The 23,975-nt window shown below is 36.5% G+C and overlaps 1 protein-coding gene across 4 annotated transcripts in view; it reads right to left on the bottom strand.

Moving 5' to 3' along the window:
- The window catches only part of GLRA3 (glycine receptor alpha 3), a 91,299-nt gene that overhangs the window by 15,074 nt on the left and 52,250 nt on the right, over window positions 1-23,975 (bottom strand). For all 4 annotated transcript variants that reach the window (XM_032109676.1, XM_032109675.1, XM_032109674.1 and 1 more), the window contains 2 exons: window positions 13,092-13,229; window positions 171-385 (listed from right to left, as the gene is read on the bottom strand). In XM_032109676.1, coding sequence (XP_031965567.1) covers window positions 171-385; window positions 13,092-13,229 — 353 coding nt within the window. The remainder of the gene's footprint in view (window positions 1-170; window positions 386-13,091; window positions 13,230-23,975) is intronic.

The following is a 23,975-nucleotide window of genomic DNA, read 5'->3' as shown; positions in this document are numbered from 1 at the left end:
AGAATTAGAATATATTTGGCTGGAGAATCAAAAATCCTCTAAATATTTCAAAGTTATTTATCTGTTTAGAAAATGATTAAATGCTAATAATTAAAACACAAGGTTGACTGAAATTGTTTGTCACATAACATTATGATTGATATAGTACAAACAAAGGAAATTTTGCCTACCTTTGGAAGAGATGCTCGTGAACCTGAGCTTTGTGTTGTCATGGTCAGTACAGTTGTTATGCCTAAAGCCACTCTGGCTGGAGCTGCATCCATATTGATCCAAAATGACACCCAGGAGAGAATCACGATCAAGAGGCTCGGTATGTACATCTGGATGAGATAGTAACCCATCTGCCTCTCAAGGTGAAATCGGACTTCAATACACGTAAACTTTCCTTTTTACAACAAAGAAGAAATATTCAAGAGAAATAGAATGTTTTTACTGTCAACATCTAGTGCACACTCCTAAAGAATGTATGCTATGTCAAATGTATGTGTTCCCAAGAAAAAGATTTATGTTTTGAATTCTCTACAGTGATTTTTAATAAACACAGTCCCCATCATAAAAAGACTATTTACTGGAAAGAAAAAGGGCAGAAAACCTGAAAAATTAAGAATCTGATAAGCTCTGAAATTCTTATTTTCTTACAAAAAACAAACCATAATTCATTATGACAATAGGAAATTTCCTCTGTGAGATCACATTTTTTGCCACTTATGATTTGGAAATGCTTCTGTGTACAAACAAAATGCTTGCTTCCCCAATGTATAATATCTCCTTTATGTTTTGGTTCAATTTTAAGCTTAATTTTATTTTTATTAAACTAAAAATTGGGAAAAACATAGTGAGATCAGTATGGGCATTAAATTATCAATAGGAGAGTCTGCTAAATCTCTCCCTGTGTCCCCATTCAAACTGTTCCAGCTCATAAGTGAAATGACCAAGTTTCAAACATAGATTGAAGACTAAAAAGACCAGAGCTTAGGAAACTTTAGGAAGGTAATTAAATGACCTAGTTTTATCTAGGTACTGAACATAAAGCAACTTCTACTTACTTAATCAAACCAGAACAACAACAAAAAATCTATTGTTAGCTCATATAAATTCCATAAACCCATAATTTTATATTATTCAGATTGTTGTGGGGTTGGATTTTTTTTCCCACCCTGTAATCTGTAGATTATTTCGCAGATCTTGACCTGGCCTCATTAGATTTTCTAATTCTGCTCAATGGTCATATTAGTCACATAAGAATGGTGCTGAAGGCAATGTTGTTACTGTGTGTGTATATATGAAACAGTTTCTCACATCAACAAATACACATAACTCAGTTTTCTTCCTCATTTTGAGAGAAAATATTTCCTAATTCTAAATTTAGCAAGGAAGATTATACAGTTATTTATTTCTTAAGTGGTATGAAGCTCTTTGGTTATGTTTTCCACTAGGTTTTGATACCTATTTTCCTAATCAAGTTTTACTTGCCAAAATGCCATTTTATACAAAATTTTTCCACATTAAAAAAAACCCAATAGCAACTAATAGCAATTTGATATTTATCAGATTTTAAAAATTGTGTAATGGATTTATGAGTTTATCCTATACTAATATATTGTTTTATGCTGTGACAATAGTGCTAGGCATACAGAAATGAACTTCAGATAAAGTCAAACTGAAATATTTTTATTCTAGGGATATTAAGTGCTTCTGAACTTCATTATTTTCATAACATTTATTTTTACAGGCCACTAGTTTTTCTATGATAATTTTATGATATTTTTATTCTGCTGAGGCAGTAAAAAAAATTTAGAAAGATGTTTGTTATGATGTTCAATTTTAAGATTACATTCTGCATCGCAGGAGTTTTATATCTGCAAGCTCAATTATTAGTTCCATTCCTAATTGCCAGTGTTTTCTGAATCCTATCTACACTCCCAAAATCCGTGTCCCAGATCGTGGCTCAACCATCTGCTGTCCAAGCTTCAGGACTGATTTCTGCCTCGGTCACGGGATGAAATCCTGGTTTAAAAAAGTGAACGGGAATTTTGGTGTTTACTTCAGTAAAGGTCAGGATATTCCCCTACATTTCTCTTCCATAGTCTTCAAAAGGATACCTGTGCAATTTAGTCTTTCACTTAGCAATTCAGTACACCCCACATAATCAGAAGTTCTGCACTGACTGGCCTTTGTTGGAATCATATTCTTCAAACTGGTTCTTACTCTGAAGATTTCTATTTTTTTGTGACATTCATTCTGTTAATTCAGCTGCCTTGGACAGCAGCAGTCTCTGTCTCATACCTCACAGTAAATCGCGCTGGTAAGGAGTGACAGAAATGCATCAGCCCAATCTAGGTCTAAGCAAAGCCATTTTATTTGGCATCACATCAGTAAGAATTGTTCAGCATGAAACATTTTTTTCTTATAGGGTATTATATTCTCCTTTCAAAACAAATTAGGAAGGAAAACTAAGGAGCATCAGTTCGTAATATATGCATACGCATATATGAAGTGTCAATAAACATTAACTATTGTTCGTATGTTGGTTTTTTTTCCATGCAGAGAAATGTGGGATAAAAGATTTGAGTTTCTTTCATGAGGACTCCGGTGGACTTGAACTATTACAGACCACTCAGCAAAAAAATTCTGTGGTCCTAAACAGTGAACAGTAAATAATATAGTAGCTCTGATATGGATTATTTTATGTGGTTGCAAATTTGACAGATCTAACTGAACTAAGCAGAAAGAGAAGAATGGTTGTGAGCAACAGAATCCTAGCAAAATTCTAAATGAAAGAAGTGCAAATGGAATATATCCTAACCACAGGGAAGGAGAGAAAAAAGCAGAGATAATGAAGAGGCCAGAACTAGGACTGAATGATGTGTCAGAAGAATTATACAGAACCTTTTTTTTGCTTGGTTCAGAAATTTTGCAAATATCTTTGGTCAAGGAAAAAAGAAAAGCTGAAAACCTATTACACCAGGGCCAAACAAAAAATTGAAAAAAAAAAAAGAAAAAGAAAGTGGAATGTTTCTCAAAGTAGAAAAATGTCTTTGCTTAGCTCCACAACATGTGCCACTTAAGAGTCCTGCCTTTGTCTTAGACCCAGCAAGTTTACAGACTTGCCAGGTACATATCCAGTGCTTCCTAGACAAGACTACTGTGTTGCTCTCTTGCAGCACAGCACTGAAAAATTAATATGCAGCAGCTCCCCAGGAAGATGGGTGGCTACCCCGTTAGATACTCTTCTCTGCTGCTCCACTACTGAGTATTGGAGAAAGGCAGCAGATGGAGTGAGTCTCAGCACTGCAGTTGCAGCAGTTGCTGGTCTAAGTGTGAAAGAGTTGATGTCAGCTTTTGCCTTTCCTGACTGAAATCAGAACCACCTGCATAAACTTGGCTAATGAAGCTGAGTGGAAAAAGAAAACACTTTCACTAGCAGATGTGAGCTTCAGCAGCCAGCAGAAGCTGTGGCGTTGTTCCCCACCTGAAGCAGCATTCAGCTGTGGGCCTCCTTTCTCTTCCTGTATTCCATTTCAAATTCAAAGCCAGGTTAGCTGTGGTTTAATCTATTTGACTGGGTGCTTGAATGGATCAGAAGAGACATACCCACAAAGTCATCTCAGCTGGGGAATGAGATAGACAAGCAACTAAGAGCACTGCTCTAATAATTCATTTGCAGTATGTGAAAGGTAAACTTCAGTTCATTTTGATATGCACTGTGAACGTCACAGAGAGTGCCTAGTAGGAAGATAGGAATCCCTTGAGGTATTGTGGTTTTGCTGAACTGTGCAACAAACTACCTGATGGTAGTTTCAGATTAAAGCTAAATATAAGTGTGCACACAATCCATAAAGTGGATTTTTGTAATGCAAAAGAAAGAAAAACTATCGAGGGCTTCCTAAAAGAAATATTTTTTTCCTGAATTGAGGTAACATTTCTCGTGTTCGTAAGTCTAGTCTAACCAGGGATTTAAGTGTGCGAAAGGCGCAAAAGTGCTGACTCTATGAATGTTGTGCCTACGCGTGTGAACACACTGGTGTATAAGCATAAGATGGTGCATTTTTGTCTCTTATCCATATTCTCTGGTAACAACAATGTTAGAGCTGCTGGACTGGCATGATTTCCATGAAATGTCCATGATGAAACCATTAGCATAGTGGAAAAAAATGTATTGTAGTCAGTCTATATGATTTTTCTTTTCCCCAGAAAGCATGAATTACTTTTCTTTGGAGTCAGTATCTAGATTGATTTACCAAAATCTGAATATCGATCCAATATCGATATCCAACTGAGACGGACAAAGCTCTCTAACAGTTTAGAGTTAGAAAGTGCATGTTTTATCTGGCGCCAGGCTCTGCGTGGGATAGCTCCCTAAGATGCAGGGCCCCAATACAAGCAAACATGATACCTTTTATTCCCAAATATTATGAATATCCAAAATACAAATGTATATTCATAACATTAACACTTCCCATTCTCTGCTTCGTATGGAAATGAGCTTCAATGTCATTAAGCATGAGTAGTGTGTGTCCTGAATGGAGTCGGTGGTCTCAAATTGGGTCAGTGGTCTCAAAAAAGATGAAGTATCTCATCTTCCTCATTTTGACCTTTTTGCTTCTCTGAACTTTAACAATCCTAATTACTTTAGTGACCTGTAAGTTTCTTCTTGCATGACTTTTGGATGGGTTCCCACCAAGGGAGGAAATTGGTAATTATCCTTGTTCCCTATACCAACTCATCAATGTTTCTACTCCTCATTCTAAGCACAGCTAAGCAAACATGCAAATGACAGATCATCAGTTATTTGGTAATCAGTTACTAACATCTTAAAACCCATTTCAGGTCCAGCTCTCCTAACTATCTTAATTAACTCTCACTGGGCCCAAGTTCTTTCTTATTCCAACTAATCTCGAAACAGCTAGCCTATAACTAAAATCTTTACGTTTCTTCTAAATCTATGTTTCAAGATCACGTCCTTTTTTTGCTGTTGTTTCTTCCACGGCCAGCTGTGAGTAACCCAAAAGGAGCATTTTTCTACTTCAGGTCATCTTCACACTACACAGGCTCCTCTGACTGTGGCATGTGCTGTTTAGCAAATGGGCTATGCAGGCCGCAGTATGCTTGTGCCATTAAAAGGTACTGTCAGTAGTGTGGGATGTGCAAGGGAAATCAAGCATAAGTAGTAAATTCAGGCCATAAAGAATCCTCTTTTATAGTTTCATCTGTCTCAAACTGTCCCAGAGGTAAGAGTTTACTTAAAAATATTTGTCTCCTTTTAGCAGCCCTTAAGATGTCTTTTGGGGAAAGCTTTTCTTACTGTACCCCTACGGCTTTATAAACATGTTACGATTCCCAGGAAGGCTGAGTAGCTGTTTCTGAAGCTATACAGAAAGTTTTAATAAGGGAGAATTACTTCAGGATTCTGAGTCAAGGAAATAGTGTGCCTGAGAAATAATTACGAAGGGAGTGATAATTATTAAACTACTATGAAATTAAAAATTAATAGCATAATAAATAATGAAATGAATAAGTATTAAGAAACAAGAAAATAACTAAGCATGTAGAGTTCAACTGTTAATCCATGCAGAATGGAGGATCTGCTGAAGAATCTTGATACGACTTTAGATAGTAGTAAAATATAGTCTGACCTTGTAAGTCATTGATAATTCTAATAATTGATTTACTGTGAAATATTTTATGGATATAGAGAGGACTGTGGCTTAAAAATGATATGCCTTAATGAAATTCCAATAATCTATTTACTTAAAATAAGAATCTTATACTTGCTGAATAGAGATGATTTAAAGCTTAGCAAAACTGAGCTAAGTTAAGAAAATCTGAATAAACCTTTATGGACCTCTGTGGAATATGTGTCTTGGATCTGGGATGCAGATATTTCATATTCTGATTCCAACACATCTGTCAATATGGATGTAGACCACACAATTCGGATTTTACCAGTGTCTGATAGCCAACAAGCAGTCAGTCTAGCAGCCAAAATATTGCTAGCTATGGAGATTTGCTAACGGAATCCTGGGGCAATTGGACTGTGATGATGTTCCTCTGCTACAACACTTCATTTTTCCTCTTGAAGAACAGCTAGAGACAAAGACTTAGCATGAAATTAGGTACTGAGAGACAGCAGGAAAGGAGAAAAGGAGAGTGAGACTACTTCAGTGGCTAGGATATGCTCAACCTAATGGCTGACTTACTTAGATTTAGATCTCTTAATACAATAGAGAGCTTCTCCCAGAGCTTCTCTGTCCTCTGGAAAGTCATTTCTTAAGCACCTCAATTCCTCTACTCTCCCTATCCCCATAGAGATCCTAAGTTCAAAATGAGTTTGAAGATTGTATTAGACAGAGTATTTACCTCTCAGTGTTATTCTAAACCTCTGCTGTGTTTTACATTTTTAGACTTATAAAAACCAGAATTTGTCATCTTATATGGAAAAGATAACATATTGCAAAAGCCAGCTGACATGCTTTTTTCTATAGAGCTGAAAGTAATGACAGTTCTTTCTTCTCAAGACAAAAGTTAGAGGCTCTTCTTCCAAAATGAAGCAATAGGTGGACTCAAGAAACAGATTTTGTATGGACTGATGTAACATGGCTATTGCACCTTATGCCTTTGACTGTTTTCTAATGTTTAATACCTTGGATTCACTGGTTCTTACTAAATGGTTGTCACTGCAATGCTTTGAGTATTCCTATCTACTCTCTGTACAACGACAAATACTTACTCGAAACAAATGTCTGTTGCAGGACAACTCACACTGAGAGTAGTTCATGACATGTAATACATATTGTGAATATGATCTTACTGCAGGCCATCACAGACCTTCCCTTTGCCATACTTTTCCAGCCCTTCTGTAATGCTGGTTCTGGCACTTGTCTCATCCCGAGTTGGGAAACTTCAGTGCACTAGGTAGCAGAAAGCTAGTCCTTTAAATATCTGTGTGTAAAAGCCCCAGACAGATGAAGTTGGATCAGTATTGTCCTGAGACAAAATCATTGATCATGTAATTAATTAAGGCTTTTATTATGGGTCCTGCATACATAAACCCTAATGTTTTATCTAGTACACAGGGTGGGATCACCCTGGCAAAGGTTATTGCCTCAGTGAAGTGTGGCCATTGACTCCAAGTATCTTCAGACAAAATTGGTGAAAAAAAAGAAAGCCCCCCCAAAAAAAGACTTTTTATTTTTAAAGTTATTAATGTTTAAAGGAAATTTTCTGAGGACAATTTTATCTTCTAACTGAAAAAACTGCTTAGGTGAAAATAGACAGTCTCAGGAGGAAATAAACTGTACTGCCATAAGAGGGATCACATAGACCACCAGCACTTTCCTTTTGCCTCTTGTTGCGTGCTTTCTTTTTTCTCTGCATCTGCTAAAATAAGATTGCAATTAACATCTCTTGGCAACAGCGTGTTACGTATAACACTGCAATCAGAGTAGCGGATGATTTTCACAGAGAGGATGAAGGAGAATGAAATATATAAACTGAGTTTTCCATAAGGTAATAATGTCCCTTTTACTTTCTCTCCTGTTTGAGTCATTATCAGAATCACCACAAGAAAAGCAGACTACTTGATTTTACCTTGTTCAGTAAAGACATTTCCTTTTTATTCTTCCAAGAATGTGACATTGTCATCTCTGCTTTACTTATTACTTAAATACCGCTAAATGCTATTTTTTTCCTTTGCCTTCCAGTGATAAAATTTTTTGAACAAAAAATAAAATTCATAAATTATGTGCATGCAAATTTCATTGTTTAAAGAGACTGTACCCATAAAACTGATTACATATATGTAAATTTAGCTGAAATTATTTTCATACCTTTCTAAGAAGGTGTCAAGATAATAAAAAAGCACTTGGTAAGTGCAGTCTCTGGAAAGTTTCCAGTTTGCACTTTAGTATAGATTGCAATTTGAATGTATTTTGCTGATAAAAGCTGCTTGTAAAACTACTCATTTTTCCCTCATCATAAAATAAATGAAACACTGTATCTATACAGCCTGAATAGAAATTATGATTTTCCAGCATCTAGCATATAGAACTAGACAAGTTCTCATGTGTATGGCACTTGTCTATGTATCTAAAGCCAAGATTCACTAAATGACTCTAGGAATGTACTACCATTCAGCTTTTCTGTCAAGTCACAGTCTGTGGATATCAGCAGCATATTGGGGGAAATAAGTGCTGATGCCATCACCTGTCTTTGACTACATAAATTCCTGGACAGGAAGGAAGTGTCTTTACGTAGCTTTTTTTGAAAAAAATACTGAGGCAGGTGGTAAACTTAACATTGGTGTAAGACTGATAATGACTGCAGTAAAAGACAGTTGAAAATAAATATGGAAAAGAGGAACTATTTCCTTTTCAGCTTGACAGATTTGCACATGCAGTTCCCATGTCCCTCAGAATGGAGAACTGAGCTGCATTGAGCAGGGCCTTTGGAGGCTGGAGAACCCAGCACAACGGCACGGCAAAGAGAAATGCACAGATGCGTGATGAGGATGGAGTAACCGCCTGCACTGATACAGGCTGGGGGTGGACTGGGTAGGCAGCAGCTCTCCCAGGCCAGGGAGCCTGGGAGATATCAAGTTGAACATAAGTCTTGTGATGTGAAAGACTTGTCACGTGCTGTACTGTGTTAGCAGAGGCAGAGAGGGGAGAAGTATAAACTAAAGAGACATCTAGATGTAACATTTCCACTTCCAGGAGAGGTGATGAATTTTTATTCAATGAATCTTTAAGGTAAAATGCTCAAATTTTGATCAGTGCAGGGGTAACAATTCCGGCCTCTTTGCCCTTGAGAATAATGCCTTGTTGGAGTCAGACAATGCCATTTCGTGCATCTAGGAGCGGTCACATCCTCAGCCTGCCATAGACTCTGTTCTCCAAAGTGTTTATAATTTCTGCTTTTTCAGTGAAGGAATGAGCAGCTTCAGAAATTTCACACCCATAGACTACCTCCTGGATAAAATGTACAAGCTTCCTTTTTGGAGAAATGCTCAATGAAAAAACCCGAGGGAGTTAAAAGGTCTCGTCTTAAAAATCACTTCTATAGACTCAAAAAGAGTGGTTTAGGTGTTTCTCAACACAAGTAAGGGTTTGTGGCGTTGTTGGCAGAGTAAGGCATCAAAGTTATGTCTCCTTTAATCACTGTCATTATCATGCTGGCAGCAAAATGGCTGAATATAAGGCACTAGGTCAGGTGAAGGTGAGACTTAGAAGGGCCACAATCTACAGGTTGTTAAGCAACTTTTTTGACTATGGGGGAACAAATGGGAAAAATTGTGTTTGGGATGTGCATATTAGGAAGTCAGATGGGGAGTGTGGAGTTTAGGAAACGTGCTGTTCATCAAGATTGCAATTATCAGAAATGGTCGCATACAGTATCTACCAGTTCTGGTGGTGAGTGTAGCAATCATAGCTCCACTGTTTCCAGGACCACTACATCCAATTCTTTGGTCCAAAAGGCATTATTAGACCTAAGAGAGTTCTGAGCAGCATCACTCAAGTGCAGGTGTAAAGCATTATGCATGATGCAGGGATAAAGCCAAGACTCATTTGTGCCTATTAGTCTGCTATTATATATAAATTCATGCTACTGTATATTGGGCTTTTTGCAGCTATGATTGAAATTATCTGTGATTGAAATAAAATTTAGGTGTTGCACAACGGCCCAGGGAAGCCATTAATGTTACATGGGAATGCGACAAAGCAAGACCATCCTTGTAACATAAATGGTTCATATGTGATTTTTCTGGTTGTTATGATTCTACTTCACTTCCCAAATTGGTCACTGCAGATATGCCTGTGCATGCAAAATATGAAAATTATCAGAAATGTTGTTGTGTCACTTCAGAACACAAGATTTGATGAGCCATTTTGCTGTACTGTTGCTGACGCTGTTATGTCTCTATATTTAGACACAGTTTATTTTTTGAGCTCTGGTTACAGTGAACAGTTTTCCATTGGGCATGAAACACTGATGAGACATGTACTGATGAGTTTCCACATACTGTGCTGAAGCTTCATGTTAATTTGCTTCACGGGGAGAATTTTGAGATTTTTTTTCTGTTTTACAAGATATCTCAGAAGAGCTTTCGATCCTGTGTTGTAAATAAATTTAATTTGAAAACTCTTCTTTGGTCACTTACTGCATACCAGCTGCAGTTGCTTAGCATTACTTTAAGAATTCATTTTATCTAATCTGTCATAGGCCAGAGAAATAGACTTCACATCAAGTTTTGAAAACTGCTTATTTAAAATTTTGGTTCTTGTGGAGTGTCCTAAAGGCATATCTGCCTGCAGTATCTCATAGAAACCAAACCCCTCTAATCTGATTAAATTTGCTTCATAATGAAGATTTGAATAAAAAAAAATAATTTGGAGAAAATACTGTTATCTCGAAGAGGAGAGTATCACAATAAATATAGTCCTTCTTGGGTAGGACCACCTTTTCTTTCTGATTTGCCCTGACAAAATTCTAGATCTGTACCTGTAATTTTGGTGCTGTAACTCAGAGCAGGCCACTCAGCTGCTTCCTCTGGTGAGGACATACCCTTCCACCTGCTGCTCAGCATCAGCATCGTATTTTTCCTCTCTGTCCACCACAGGTAAGTCCCACAGCTGCGCAATTGCTTTATCTTTTGCTGACATCTTTTAATGTCCCTACCCTCTAACTGCACCCAGGCTTCCAAGGTTTCTGTATTATCAAATGCCTTGACTTTTTTGTGGGCAAATTAAATGGTCCAATTACTTTTTTAGTACAGGCATGAGCTTCATCTTTCCAGGGCTGTGGGTTGCACTCACATCTTAGAGCATGTTTGGCCACAGAAACGCGGTTTGGCCAAAGCAATACAGAATACGACAGGCTGGTGATTAGCCACACTGTCCTCTGGACTTATTACAGTAAAACCCTCCTCTCACCTAAATGCTACAGAATTGCATGGAGACAAGCACACTTGTAGCCACATCTTGAGAACCATGAGGCCTCACATGCAGCTAACAGCATCTGTTTCTCCTGCTTCTCCACTCAGGGCCACAGTGAAAAACCAGTACATGTAAGTTGACCCCATGCAACCTAGTATAGTGTGCCTAGGTGTAACATATTTTCCTGTTTTTCCTTAGATGGATATTAATACCAAGGTAAATAGGCTTGAAATATGGGTTGTGAAGAAAAATGTAGTGCCTTCAAAATATTGAAAAAATGAAGTTTTAGTCAAAATCACAAGGTTTGAACTCTGACAATTATAATGTAAATTCTCAGACAAATGAGTAAGAGTGTAACTCAGCTTTGGATGGAGTGTTTGGAAATCACTGGAAATCCTGAAATTTTAAACCAGGTTTCTGTTCAGTATCAGATGAAGCATCCCAGTAATGTCTTAATTTCTCAGAGATTTTTGATGCATCATGTTATGTAAATGCACTTTAGAAAAATGAGAAGAATGCCCTATTAGTTCTCATTAGTTAATATCATACATGGGGTATGGAATACAATTACAGACACTCATTAAAATGGCACAAAAACAGGAGAATCTTAAAAAGAAAGGGTAAGTTGCTTGTATATCTCAAAGGAGAAAGTGGAAAATAATGAAAATAAAATTTTCTTATTTGTCATAAGGATTATGGTAGAAAGGAAAAAAAGGAATTTCTACCTTATCATTAAAAAAGAAATGTCAGAGTGAAAAAAATTACTCTGCTATAGGATATTTATCACAAATTTTAGAAGGTTTTTAAGGATTATCCAGATATAAGTATTTGTACAATAGAAGTGCAGGCTAAGTATTTCCAATTTATTTTAGGGAACACTTCAAAATATCTCTATCAATATCTTCCTACGCTAAATGGAAATTATGAGAGAACCTTCCTTTCTCTTAGGGCACCACTGCAGTTGTGATAAAACTCAGTGTTGAAAAGCACTCCTTAATTTTGATTGTAACAGGACACTCCTTACAAACACCACCTTTTTAATTTTCTCTCCCTGACATTTCAGCAGAATCCAAATTAATCACTCTAATCTTAAATTTTAAGACATGCTTAATCATATTTGAGAGCAAAAATTAAAAAATATATGGATTAGAATGGAAGAGTTTTAGCTTTTTTTTCCCCTCAAGAGAATATATAAACTATGTATTTTTAGGCTTTGCTTTTCAGGATTATTGTGCTTGTGATTGTTCAGTTATTGATGTTGTTTTTCACAATTAAAAATTAAAATATACTTAATTATATTATTAATGTTAATCCTCTCCTTTTTCAAATAATCCCAGAGATGAGCTAAATATCTCAGTTCAACAAAGGCTTCAATTCAGTATCATAGAACCATAGAATTATAGAATTATAGCATGGTTTGAGTTGTAAGAGACCCTAAAGATCACCTAGTTCCAACCCTCCTGCTGAGGGCAAGGACACCTTTCAGTCAACCAGGTTGTTCAGAGCCCCATCCAACCTGGCCTTGAACACTTCCAGGGATGGGGCATCCACAACTTCTCTGAGCAACCTCTTCCTGTGCCTCACTGCCCTCACAATAAAGAATTTCTTCCTGATATCTACACCTGTGCTCTTTCAGTTTGGATCCATTCCCCCTTGTCCTGTCACTGCATGCTCACATCTAGTTTGCACACCTGGCCATTGGATGCTAAGAATGCTTTCAGCTCGCTCACATTGCCCCCTTGCTGGATGAACTCGGGCAGGGATAACTTGGCTTGGCAACCTTGGGTCCCTTTTTCCTCACTGAGCCAGGCTGTGCTTAGTGCACAGCATACAGACCTTTGGATTTCAGTAGTGCTTCAGATTGCACACTGTAAATGTGGTCACGGCACCTGCTGAGTAAGTAAAACCCCTGACTGAACAGTTTCTGAATTATTTCAACACTATATTTTCTTAAGGTATCTAAAATTGAAGTTTGTTCAGTCTTTAGGCAGTTTTGGTTTGTTTGCCAGTTATTTAAGACTGCATTATCTTGCACAATGCACTTGTATGTTTTAAACCTCTTCTGAATTCAGTGAGAACATTTAAAAAACACCCCAACTGTGACATTTATTATATCAATAAATGTAAATGTCTTTTCAGTTGTAATCACTTTCCTACCTGTATTGTAATGCTTGGTGCAGTAACATAAATCCTTTTCTTCTTTCAACAGAAACTGTGGCAGAGTGAGACCTTCTGCAACTTGAACCGCTCCCTTTTCTTGCCACTCAAAAATGAGATCATTCATTGTGTATCCAACTAAAACAAAGAAAAAACCCAAATAAACTCTAAATCAGCTGCAAACTTTGAAAAGCAGTAACATATCAAATTACAATATTTTAAGTAACTGTTATAAAAAGGAGGTAATACAGAGGGTCTGCTTGTACCAGTTAATCACAAATTTTTATCTGCCATTATATACCATACTGAATTAGAAGAGAAAAAAGGGCTGTCTTATGAAACTCTTTTTAAATCTTAATACTTAGATGGTCTATTAATGGATTCAACAAAACCATCTAAATTACCTAAACATCCAAATCTCTTGGGTGCTTGGGAACATCTTGCCCTCCCCAACCCATGAAGGATAAAATAGGCCTTCACACTCAGGCCTCTTCCTCCTTTCACTTGAGGTGAAATGTGGATTGTCAAAGTTATGTTTATGGATTTATGTCAGTTTGAATGGTTAGGTGCAAATTTTTCAAAGACAGCAATGAATTGAAAATTCTGTGGTTCAAAAAACTGCTTTTCTCTGAAACTTGAACAACACATGGGAAAGCAATTGGTTTTAGTCTTCTCTTATTAACTGACTGTGACATATTAAAAAGCCCTCAGCTTTAATATTCAGACTCTGCACTTATCCATACCTCATGCATGTGTATAAGATTAGATATAACAGCAAAAGACATACTAATCAAGGCCCAGACTTTGCAAAGGACAAGTACTTCTTCCTTCTATTTCCCTCTCTCACATGAATATTTGCATGGGATATCATCAGGGAAAATATCCCAGTTTCTTCTGAATATGTGATCTGTTATCTTTCCCAGGCATTTTATTCTAATTTTCTTTCTGAATAAATTTTATCTGGTTATTACAACTGGAAAAAAAAAAAAAAAAAGGCTTCATATTCTCATTCAAATTTGAGCCACATATACTGCAAGGAACCAGAAGCTAAAAGGAGAATTTTTCATCTAATTTACATAGCTTTCAGCTTCTTTGTAATATTTCCGTTCTGCTTTAGGCCAATGCTAATGAGCTGTTGAAAATAACCTGTTGAGAACCGGAAATTCTTTTAACCTTTCAGTAACACATTACTGTTTATAGTATATTGATCAGAACCTTCTAAAAGTCTGTTCAAAATTACTTAAATTTTGAGTTTCAGTGAAAAAAAGTAACCTCTTTGCTGGGTGGGCATAAATCTTACCTCTGTTATATTCAGTGATTTAATTACTCTTTTAATACACCTATAAATGGCATTCAGTGACCTGATCTGCTGACCTGAAAACTGAGATACACTTTATCTTTTCTGATCTACGTTGAATGAACCTAGGAGCTAAGAATTAGTGTTTATGAATGTAAAAATGTTTTTGACACTTCTTCCTTCTAAATTCTTGATGTTTCTTTTTGGGAAAACCTGTATACAAGGTATTCACAGGAACTCAGGCTGACTGTTGGTTTACTTGGTATTTTTTTTAAGGCTGGATGAATATGATAAAAATGAGACCATATCCTTTTAAATGCATTTGAGATCAGACATTACCCAAGTCACTACAAGCATATATAAAATGTGCAAGGACACGCTAGTTTTTCTTATTGATTGCATGATATTCCATAAACACAATCTTAAAATTCACTATAAAGTGCCATAAACTGTGAAAAATCAGAGGTATATATCTTATCAAACTTTGCATGAATTCAGACAAAAAGCCGTTGTGTGTAAAGCAGATTGCCATTTGAAGCCAGAAGTGATATTCCCTGAGCAAAACTCATCGAACTGGCAAGAAACAACTGCTGTGTCAAAATGTATTTCACTAAATCAGATTCATTCATCTCTAATGCATGCTTTTCATTTTGATTATCTACCCTGCCCACTAATTCTTCTATAATGTAATATATTAAAAATAACAGCAGTGTATTCAAAATGTTGGTGCAGTAATTAATTTTTGCCATGTTTACATTTTAAATGTCCAAATATAGCTTTAGCATTCAAAATTGTAACTTCAGTTTTGTAAGTCAAGGTTGTTGTCATAAATTAAAGGTGTCTTAAAATATAGAGAACTTAATGGAGATGTGAGTTTATGTTATACCAAATAAATTTAAAATAGTATAATTTTTCCACTAGTATGTTAAATTAAATCAGCTTGAATTAAATCAAAAGAAAATATGATTTTTCAATTAATTTTATGAAGAGTACCTGCTGATTAGCACCGTGCCTAACACTCAGAATGCTTATTGTACTGTGTGTGTTGTGCATAAGGGGAAAAAGGCATTTCTACAGAAAATACTTTCAAAACAATCAATGGTTACCATACTGGAGTATATGTACTATTACAGTTTAGGTATGTGGTGTTCTACATGCAATGAGCCTAAAATACAGTCCCCTGGCACACTAATTTTGGGACCTCTGCTGATTATTTGTAATAACTGTCCCTGTCCTCTTCTAAAAATACTAAACCTGAAGTCCACTCGAGCTTTTGGTTCGTGGCTACTTGCTACCTGATTAACAAATGTGCATTATCTTTAAAGGAATTACAGAAATCTCATTCAGTAAATTCATAAATGTAACAAAAAGTCTAAATGCCTGTTGCTGCTATTGGTGTGCTTTTGAAGATTAGAAATGCACTGTCTGTATTTTCCAAATGATCTATGAGATAAAAAATCTGAGAAGTTGTGCTCCATTACATGGTTCCCACTGTGGGAATGGAGCAGTAAAGTGTGGTTCTGAGATGTGAAGGTTTTGTTCTGCATGGATGTGTGGTTACCAGTACAAACTTGTGCTATAGGTTAGTTACATTGTTAGACATATTCTGTGACTTTTAAGAACTGAACTGCAATATGTAGTAATAAAGAAAAACACATTTCTCTTTAGGGCCCATAAGGGGTAAGATAATGGTGTCTTTATTGTGGTGTTAGGTCCATAAATTCTGAACACACAGAAACTAACAGGCAGGAGAATTGGCACACTCTAGGACCCTGAATTTGAGGAATTAGAGAAAACAGTTTGCAGGAATGACATTGAATAAGGAATCCTATTCCTTGCAGTATTTCAAGTCTAGATTCACACCTACAGAAGTCCTACTTTCTTGATGGTACCTGTTTCTGGATTCTCCTCACATTTGTTATGCCACAGAAGCCCATGACAAAAGTTAATGCAGTGATGAGTTTTGCAGTTTAGTTACATATGTTTAAATTAGCAAAAAAATTGAAGATGATACTTTATTATTTTCTATGCAGCTAACATTTCCATCAGGAGAACACTTTATTTTGTTTTCCTATGGAAATAATTCCCGTTGCCCTCTACACAACTCTAATAGTATAGAAAGAGATTACCCAAAGCCAAATCAGAGGAGGGCTTTTATCAACTAAACACAACTTTAAATGTGTTATCTCTGCTTATAGATGGATGGAGCTTATTCTGTAGTAAGCATAAGTGCCTAGCTCTTGAATCCTGACTTCTTCTTGGGATAAGACTTGAGTGTAAGGTGTTTTTTCTCTGTCTTGCTTTCATTGTGTTCTGCTTTCAATGGGAAATGTGGTGCAAATCCCCGAAGTCTGTGTGTCCAGAAGATAAAACTGAATTTACTTCTAAGAACAAGTGCCTTTCAGGGTAAACTTTTGCTACATGATGGTCATTCCTATTTTTTGTAAATTCTCGCTGTTCAGTCTTACTGTGAGCAGCTTACAGAAAGCAGCTCTCTTGCTGCTGCTTTATGAGCAGAACATATATATCTGTTACTTATTTGGATTTGCTGCAACCCAACATGATATTCAGCCTCTCATTAAACCAGAATTTTTTCTTTTTTGACTATGAGGTGGTGTTGGTGACTATTATAAATTGCTACCAGATATTTTTATTACCAGTGGCTGGGAAATAGAGTGTTATGTAGGAAATGCCTAGTGGCTAAATTTTATTGTCGAAAAAAGGACAGTCAGTCACTAGCCTAGGTAGTATATGTGGGTGCAGCTCACTGGTGCAAAAAGTGAATCTTTTATTCTACATGAATAGCTAAAAGCAATGGAGGCTATAATCTACCGTGGTCTTCAGGACCAGGCCAACCTAAACTAAATCAAGTGGGTTAGTAAAGACTTCTGCCACTGAAATGCAGTGTGCTAGGGTTTGGGTTTGCAGGGCATGGATGAGTGAAGGTTGAGAAAGTTGAGTTGTCAAACTGTGTTTTATGGGACAAACACCAGCTGCTTCAGCGGCTGAAGAAGAGGGCAGTTAGCAATGTATTTATTTTTGTCTACTGTGCAGTACTTGCTCTTAATTCTATACAGCTATTACTAATTATACAAAATCTAAGTGGTATGATCATAGAGTTATAAAGAAAGGACAGGAAAAACAACCTTGTTATGTTTGAACAGTGGTGCTCAGGAGTTACAGGACTGGCCACGTTACACTAATACTGTCTGTAATTACTCAAAATCTGAGGTCTTGCACATCTAAAATGCAAAAGCAGGTTGTAAATGGTTGGTAGTTTTATGACAAAGACATCATCCCAGGAGGAGAAAGTTTCCAGGAGTATTTCTCAGGAAAACTCAAGAACTGTGTGAATGCATGTCACTGTAGCCTCTGTGCAAACAGTCCTCTTAAAGAGACAAGTAATTTTTAGGACCCTGAAGTCATTCCAGGTAATTAGCTAATGAAGCATATACTGGCAGACTGAGAACTCTGCCTGAGACGAACATAATGAACTGGCATACTAAGTAGAATTTAGAATTAGCTAGAAGGGAAGAGGTCCTGAAACAATTGGGAAACTTGGACCTGGCCTGCAGAAATTTTACTTTAGAAAATTATGTGCAACAGAGTTGGTGATAAGTGTGAAAAAATGAAAGTAAAAGTCTGTCACACTTACAGAGGGGGAAGGTGGAAGAGATAAGGTATTGATGAAAAGTGGTTCTCAGGACTTGTGCCTGGAATACTTGATGGAGGGTTTTGAATATCTGGACATCAAACAAAATGAAATTGTAGTGATATTTTATTTAGTTGATCTAATCTATACAAAACTCTGGCAGATGGTGGACAACACAGTTTTAGTAATTTTAGCCTTTAGACAGCACTGAAAATTGTTTAGCTAGAGTGAAAATTTTCAGCATTTTCAAAAATAATTTGATCCTGCTGAAACATTTCTAAGTAGCTAGGGCATCTACAGTGTCTTGAAAGAAAAACCAAACTTTTCCCTTAGTCTGACTCATCTTTCCCAGAAAAAAAAATCTTTTAAAAAATGGTGTTGCTAAGTTGTTATCAACACTCATATGAGGTCTCTGAAAGAAAGAATTAGATTGTATCTTAGTATTTTTTTTTTAACACTACCACTAACACTAAATATCACCTTTTCATTCATCCAGTTTTGAAAGTATAGGACTAAAGCCTGTCTTAAATAAATAGAGTTCCATTCGACCCATATCAGTCTCCATTACTCTATAGAACTTCTTGGAGCCAAGCTATTTATATCAGTTGCATGCTAAGAGAAGGAATATTTCATTTTAGCTAATTCTATATCAGTGGTAGGCATTAAAAGCCCATTATATCATAGACAAGACAGTGAACATCCAACAATTTTGTTTTGAAGAATTATGGAAGTGTCTAACATCTCTTCTCCTGCTTCTCCAAGGACTACACCATTACAGAAAAAACAAAGTTTGTTACTCAAGGCAAGCAGCTCCCCTGTACCTTTAGAGACTACACCTTGGAACCACCACTGTCTTGGCAATTCCAGCATAAGTCCTTTATCACATCTGCTGACACAGTTTTATTTGCTTTGCCCATCCACCTTTAGCATACCTTTCCAAGCCATGAGCAAATTTGTGATCCAGCTGAATATCGATATATCCTGTAAATTTTCTACTCATTCTGTTTTATTACAGGAAGGCTGTTCTTCCCTTGTGTCATTTTAAAATACCTACAGGTATACTAAAACTCAACTCTTTTCCTCATGTTCAATAAACAGACACATGTACAGCATGAAACAACTGAGCAGAGTATCTGGCTTTTTTGTAAAAGAGTTTAGTTCAACTACACAATTTATATTTTAGTTTTTAATCCCAGTGATTTATCTAAATTCCATTCTCATTTCTTTAATTTTTAGTAAGGTACAGGTCCAAAAGGAACATTGGATTTAGTCATCAAACCCTTCAGTTCTTTAGGTATCCATTTGAAGCAAGGAGTACAGTCCTGTTGACTAGGGTTATTCCACTATTCTTCTGTTAGGCATCCCATCAGTTTGCCTCCAGGACAGGCTGCCTGCACATTACTGTTCCTAAGAACATGACAGACATTTGAATCATGCCCTAAATTCCCAGCAATATAGCAGAGGGAAGACATGACAGAGCTAACGAATCTGGTTTTGGCTTGAGGTTAGAACAAATTCTTCCGCATTATGCACTAAATATATTAGCTTCAAAAATGAGCTGTGATTCATTTCAAGGCTAAATTTATGCCAGAGCTCCAAGAAAGCAGGATTTTATTCAATGTACTTCTGAGCTGCCTTGTGAAGTGTCTACCCCTTGCACTGTCCTCTAATTGTTCTGATGGAATCTCTCCCTAGGGAGTTATAAGTTTGTTCTTCTTAGCCCGAATTTTGGAAAAGAATAACATTTCAGGTCAGCACACTAGCACATCTCTCAAACCTACTTTTATACTAGTTTCTGTATGTCAGCAGCAGTTGTACAGTTACTACTGCCCTTTCATTCTGCATTGGTCAGGAGCTGAAGACTACAAGTATCTTGGTGTTTGTAGCTGTGTGTCATGTCTCACTTCAGATAGACACAATAGGTTGAGTCACCCATCTGCAGAATAAAACCACACATGAGCAGTCGATAATTTTTGTGCCACTGAAATGGAAAGGAGAGAAGCCAGTACGGTTTCAATGCCTTCTGGCACAGACAGGCATTGGCCTAGTGTGTCCATAATTTCTGTCATTCAGGTAGAGACCTGAGGACTCCCTGGCAGATAAGAAATACACTCCAGTTATTTTATCTTTCTTATGGTGTCTTTGTGCTGTTTTGTCAAAGGAAAAATGTGCACATACTTTTTCTGTAATGCATTAGCTTGTACTGCTGCAGCTTGCATACCCATCTTTCCACTTGTACAGTCTCCAAATTAGAGACTGGGGGGAAAAAAATTGTGCAACTAAGCATCACTTAGTACAGAGGGAATTTTCTTTAACAATCCAGAAGACAGCAGCCTGATTGCTTAGAAAAACTAAAAAGCCTCCATAAATCAAAAGGGGGGGAAAAAGGGCCATGGTTTAATTTAATAATAAGCATCAAATTAAAATTATGAGGTAAGAAAATGTTTTATACCTTACCTATGTTGCTTTTCATAGTATATTTTTTTCTTTGGTAACTGAGTTATTCTTTTCAGTATTCTTTGGAAATTCAGGAGTATTAAATGTCACATAAATTTATAATTGTAATTTATGAATAAAGGAATGCTGTGAAGTAAAAGTGAAACTTAAAAAAGGAAGACAACAAGCTCTAGCACACAAAAGAAATAAATTTCTTTCCTGGGAGACAGGCCACAGAAATAAATATGTATCTAGCTGACATTTCTTTGTATCTTAGTCAAGCAGAATAAAACTAAAATTATCCCACATGGCAATAGGCTGCCCTGGTGTAAGGCATAGAAATGTAGAAGGGATTATTTCATATGTGCATTTTCATTTGTTCCCTTTCTAAGATAAAAAAACCAGCTCATTCTAGTTGCTGAGAAATGATTTGTTAAAATAAATCCTTTAAAAATAGAAGACATTTCCACTTAAATATTTTTCAGACACTTCATGATATAAGTGAAGTACTTTTACCAGGGGCAAATTCAGCTGCTTTTTGACCTTGGAAAAAACATTACATGAGCCAGCTAAAAATAAAGATATCATTTGGGAAGAAAATCTATACACAAATTTTTCTCTTAGACTTTTCTATGATGGAGCAACAGTATCAATATTGAAGGAAAGCATCTAGTACTAAAAGAGATTACTCTTTAAAGGAGAGACAAAACCTATGATCTGTCTCTTATAATTGTCAGTCTTTGCAACCCAGTGGTAAAATGAGTAAAAGAAAGATGAGTGATTTATTCTAATTTGCTTAGTGACACATGCAGGAGCAAGGCTCGCAAGATCAGACACAGTTTACAGAAACGATGAGATAAATTGGCCTTGTAAATTCATAATGTACAATGTCCTACACAACTTGGCACTCAGTGGAAAAAACAGCAATGATCACCACTTCAAAAAGAAACATCTGGAAGCATGGTTACTGCTGTTTTGCTCCTGCAAACACTTTGGTTTTTATAATATAGCCTGGTGGTCAGATAGTTTACTCAGGACATGAGAGGACTGTGTTCTCAGTTTTGAATCCAAATGTCTTCCACTTGCCCAGACAAGGCATTAATCACTAGGGTTAGTGCTTTGATCCCTCTGTTTACGTTGTCTCACTGTGCACCAAAAAATGCAAGGCAGACAGCCAGAGCAGAGTATGACACTGTGGCCTAGAAATTAAAGATGCTTAGATGCATTCAGGCTCTCAGGGTTATGTCAGTTCTTACCTCAGGAGATTTGATGTGAAGCCTGGGAAAATGCCAAATGCACCCATCCTCCTTCTTTCTTCTAAAATTTAAATAGAAGTGGATGTCTTTTCTTAGCCAGAGAGTCTGGAATTTGAATGTTTCTGCTCATCCTTTCCTAAGTTTTGGAAACTGGTCAGAGTTTACTCTCATATAAACTATTCTTCCCAGCATGCAGATATTTTTTGTAACACTTGTAAGTTGTCTATTTCCTTTCCTGCCCTTCCTGTACAGAGAAACTGGCTATGGACAGGTGAATTCCTGCTCTCAAAGGTCTAAGATCTTGGAACTTAGGTCACTGGAAATATCTGCTTTGGATCTGTCCCAAAATAATTTCAGGGAACTGCTGCCTTGTTCTTGCAAACCTAACTGGTTATTCTGCTATCAGACATGTAAACATAGCCAGAGCTCCCACATGCTACAAAACTTTCTGCCTTAGTCTCTGTTTTTTGATGTCTGAAGTTACAGGTGAAATAGAATTAGACAAGGCAATATGGGAAAATCTTTATTACTTATAACTTCCCTAGGAAATCAAATTTGATCTTTCTCTGTGAATAAAGAATTTGAAGCACTCATCTGTATTTTCTTCAGCTCCTCTTTGTGAGAGCTGCCTCTCTTTACCATGTGAATGTGCAGCTGGGAATTTACTCCCACTGAACTCAATGATTAAAAACAAGACTTCAGTGAAAAATGTTCTGCTGAAAAATACAGTAGAACATCTACAGTACTATTCAACTAATAAATGTTGGTTCCCTGTGGTGTAGTTTGTGGGAATTGTGGGCTCCTGCAAGGCTTCTATAAAACAAACCAGATGCCTGTCTGTTCAAGAATGCTCAGCTGTTGTCTGACCTGTCCTCACAACAGCTGAAAGAGAGGAAAAATGCAGCTGAGTTTTATGAAGCTGTTAATGCCAAACTTTCATAACTTTTTAAAACATTTTTTTAATTACACCTTTTGCTTGCTCAGTCAAACTTCCTCTCTGTTCAGTGATACTTCCTCTCTGAAGCAAAATTATATTTCGTGAGTATACCTGCCATCTGCATGTGCTCTGATGCAACTGCCTCATGTTACTCTTTTGTTTAGTCACATTGCTGACATAGGTTATCAGTAGCACTGTCTGCTCAGGTTGGCTGTGGAGTTTCGCTTCAGTCCTGGATATATAATATTGTCCTAAATTCCTTGACATTTGCAGCAAATAACGATCTCTCCATTTTAGTCAAGAAAATTTCTGCTGTCAGATTCAGCTGTTGTCCTCCTATTGAAAGGCTGCTTCATGATGCTACCATCTGTCCATCGTAATAAAAGATAGATCTGGCTTTCATACTCACCCTGCAATATTTTATAAAAGCATACCATACAACTAGCAGTTCCGACATACTGACTGATAGATAATTACCTTGCCCTTCCCTTAGATGCTGCTTTCTTCCAGTAAAAGAAAAAAAAAACCCAAAATACTTCAATAAAATTATATGTGTTGTGTTTCTTATCTATTATATATTTCAAATTATCCAGTATGTTCATTCTATATGCACAATTCTTTTATTTTTGAAATATTTTACTTATTGGCCTTAAAACTGTAAATCTAGATCTTTTAGATGGATACTTCTTAATTTGTCTTGCCCCTGTCATTAATTTTCACAAACTTCAGATTGCTGGAAGTTTTCAAAGAATGTTTTACTTTATTTTATTTTATTTTTGTTCTTTGCATCATTAGGAAGATTTTTCTGCTAGAGCTCTCTTTGAAATTCGTCTCATTTTAATGGAAACAGTAATTCCCAAATAATTCATATCACAAGGAAAATGAGAATGTAATGCCTCAGACAGAATAGTTGATTTCTCCTTTTGTGAGCATGTTTATGCCTTGAAATGGCATAGCTGCTTTACATTTTCCATCCTCTTTTAAGTAGCAAGATATCAAGGCAGATGACAAATAAAATATATGATAGGTTAAAATACACTAATTTTATTTCAGATAAAATCCCATAAATCACTTCTTTAAGTTATTCTTATGTTTCCTTTATGCTCTCCCACATTATTCACCTCCTGTACGTATGAACACAGGAAAGACTTATGGTGAAACCCTATATGCAGAAATTTTGTATAAATTGTCACTGGGTACTTAAGTTTAATGGTAACTTCGGATTTACACAAAACTCTTGATTTTCAGTGCAAATAGGGATGAAAGAACCTCTTCCTCTTAAAATCATGTATATTTCACAGATTGT

Source organism: Corvus moneduloides, chromosome 5 (genome assembly GCF_009650955.1).
Source record: "Corvus moneduloides isolate bCorMon1 chromosome 5, bCorMon1.pri, whole genome shotgun sequence".
NCBI classification, from domain to species: Eukaryota; Metazoa; Chordata; class Aves; order Passeriformes; family Corvidae; genus Corvus; species Corvus moneduloides.
Note: the sequence above shows the minus strand (reverse complement) of the source record. Positions and strands in the feature narration are given on the sequence as shown.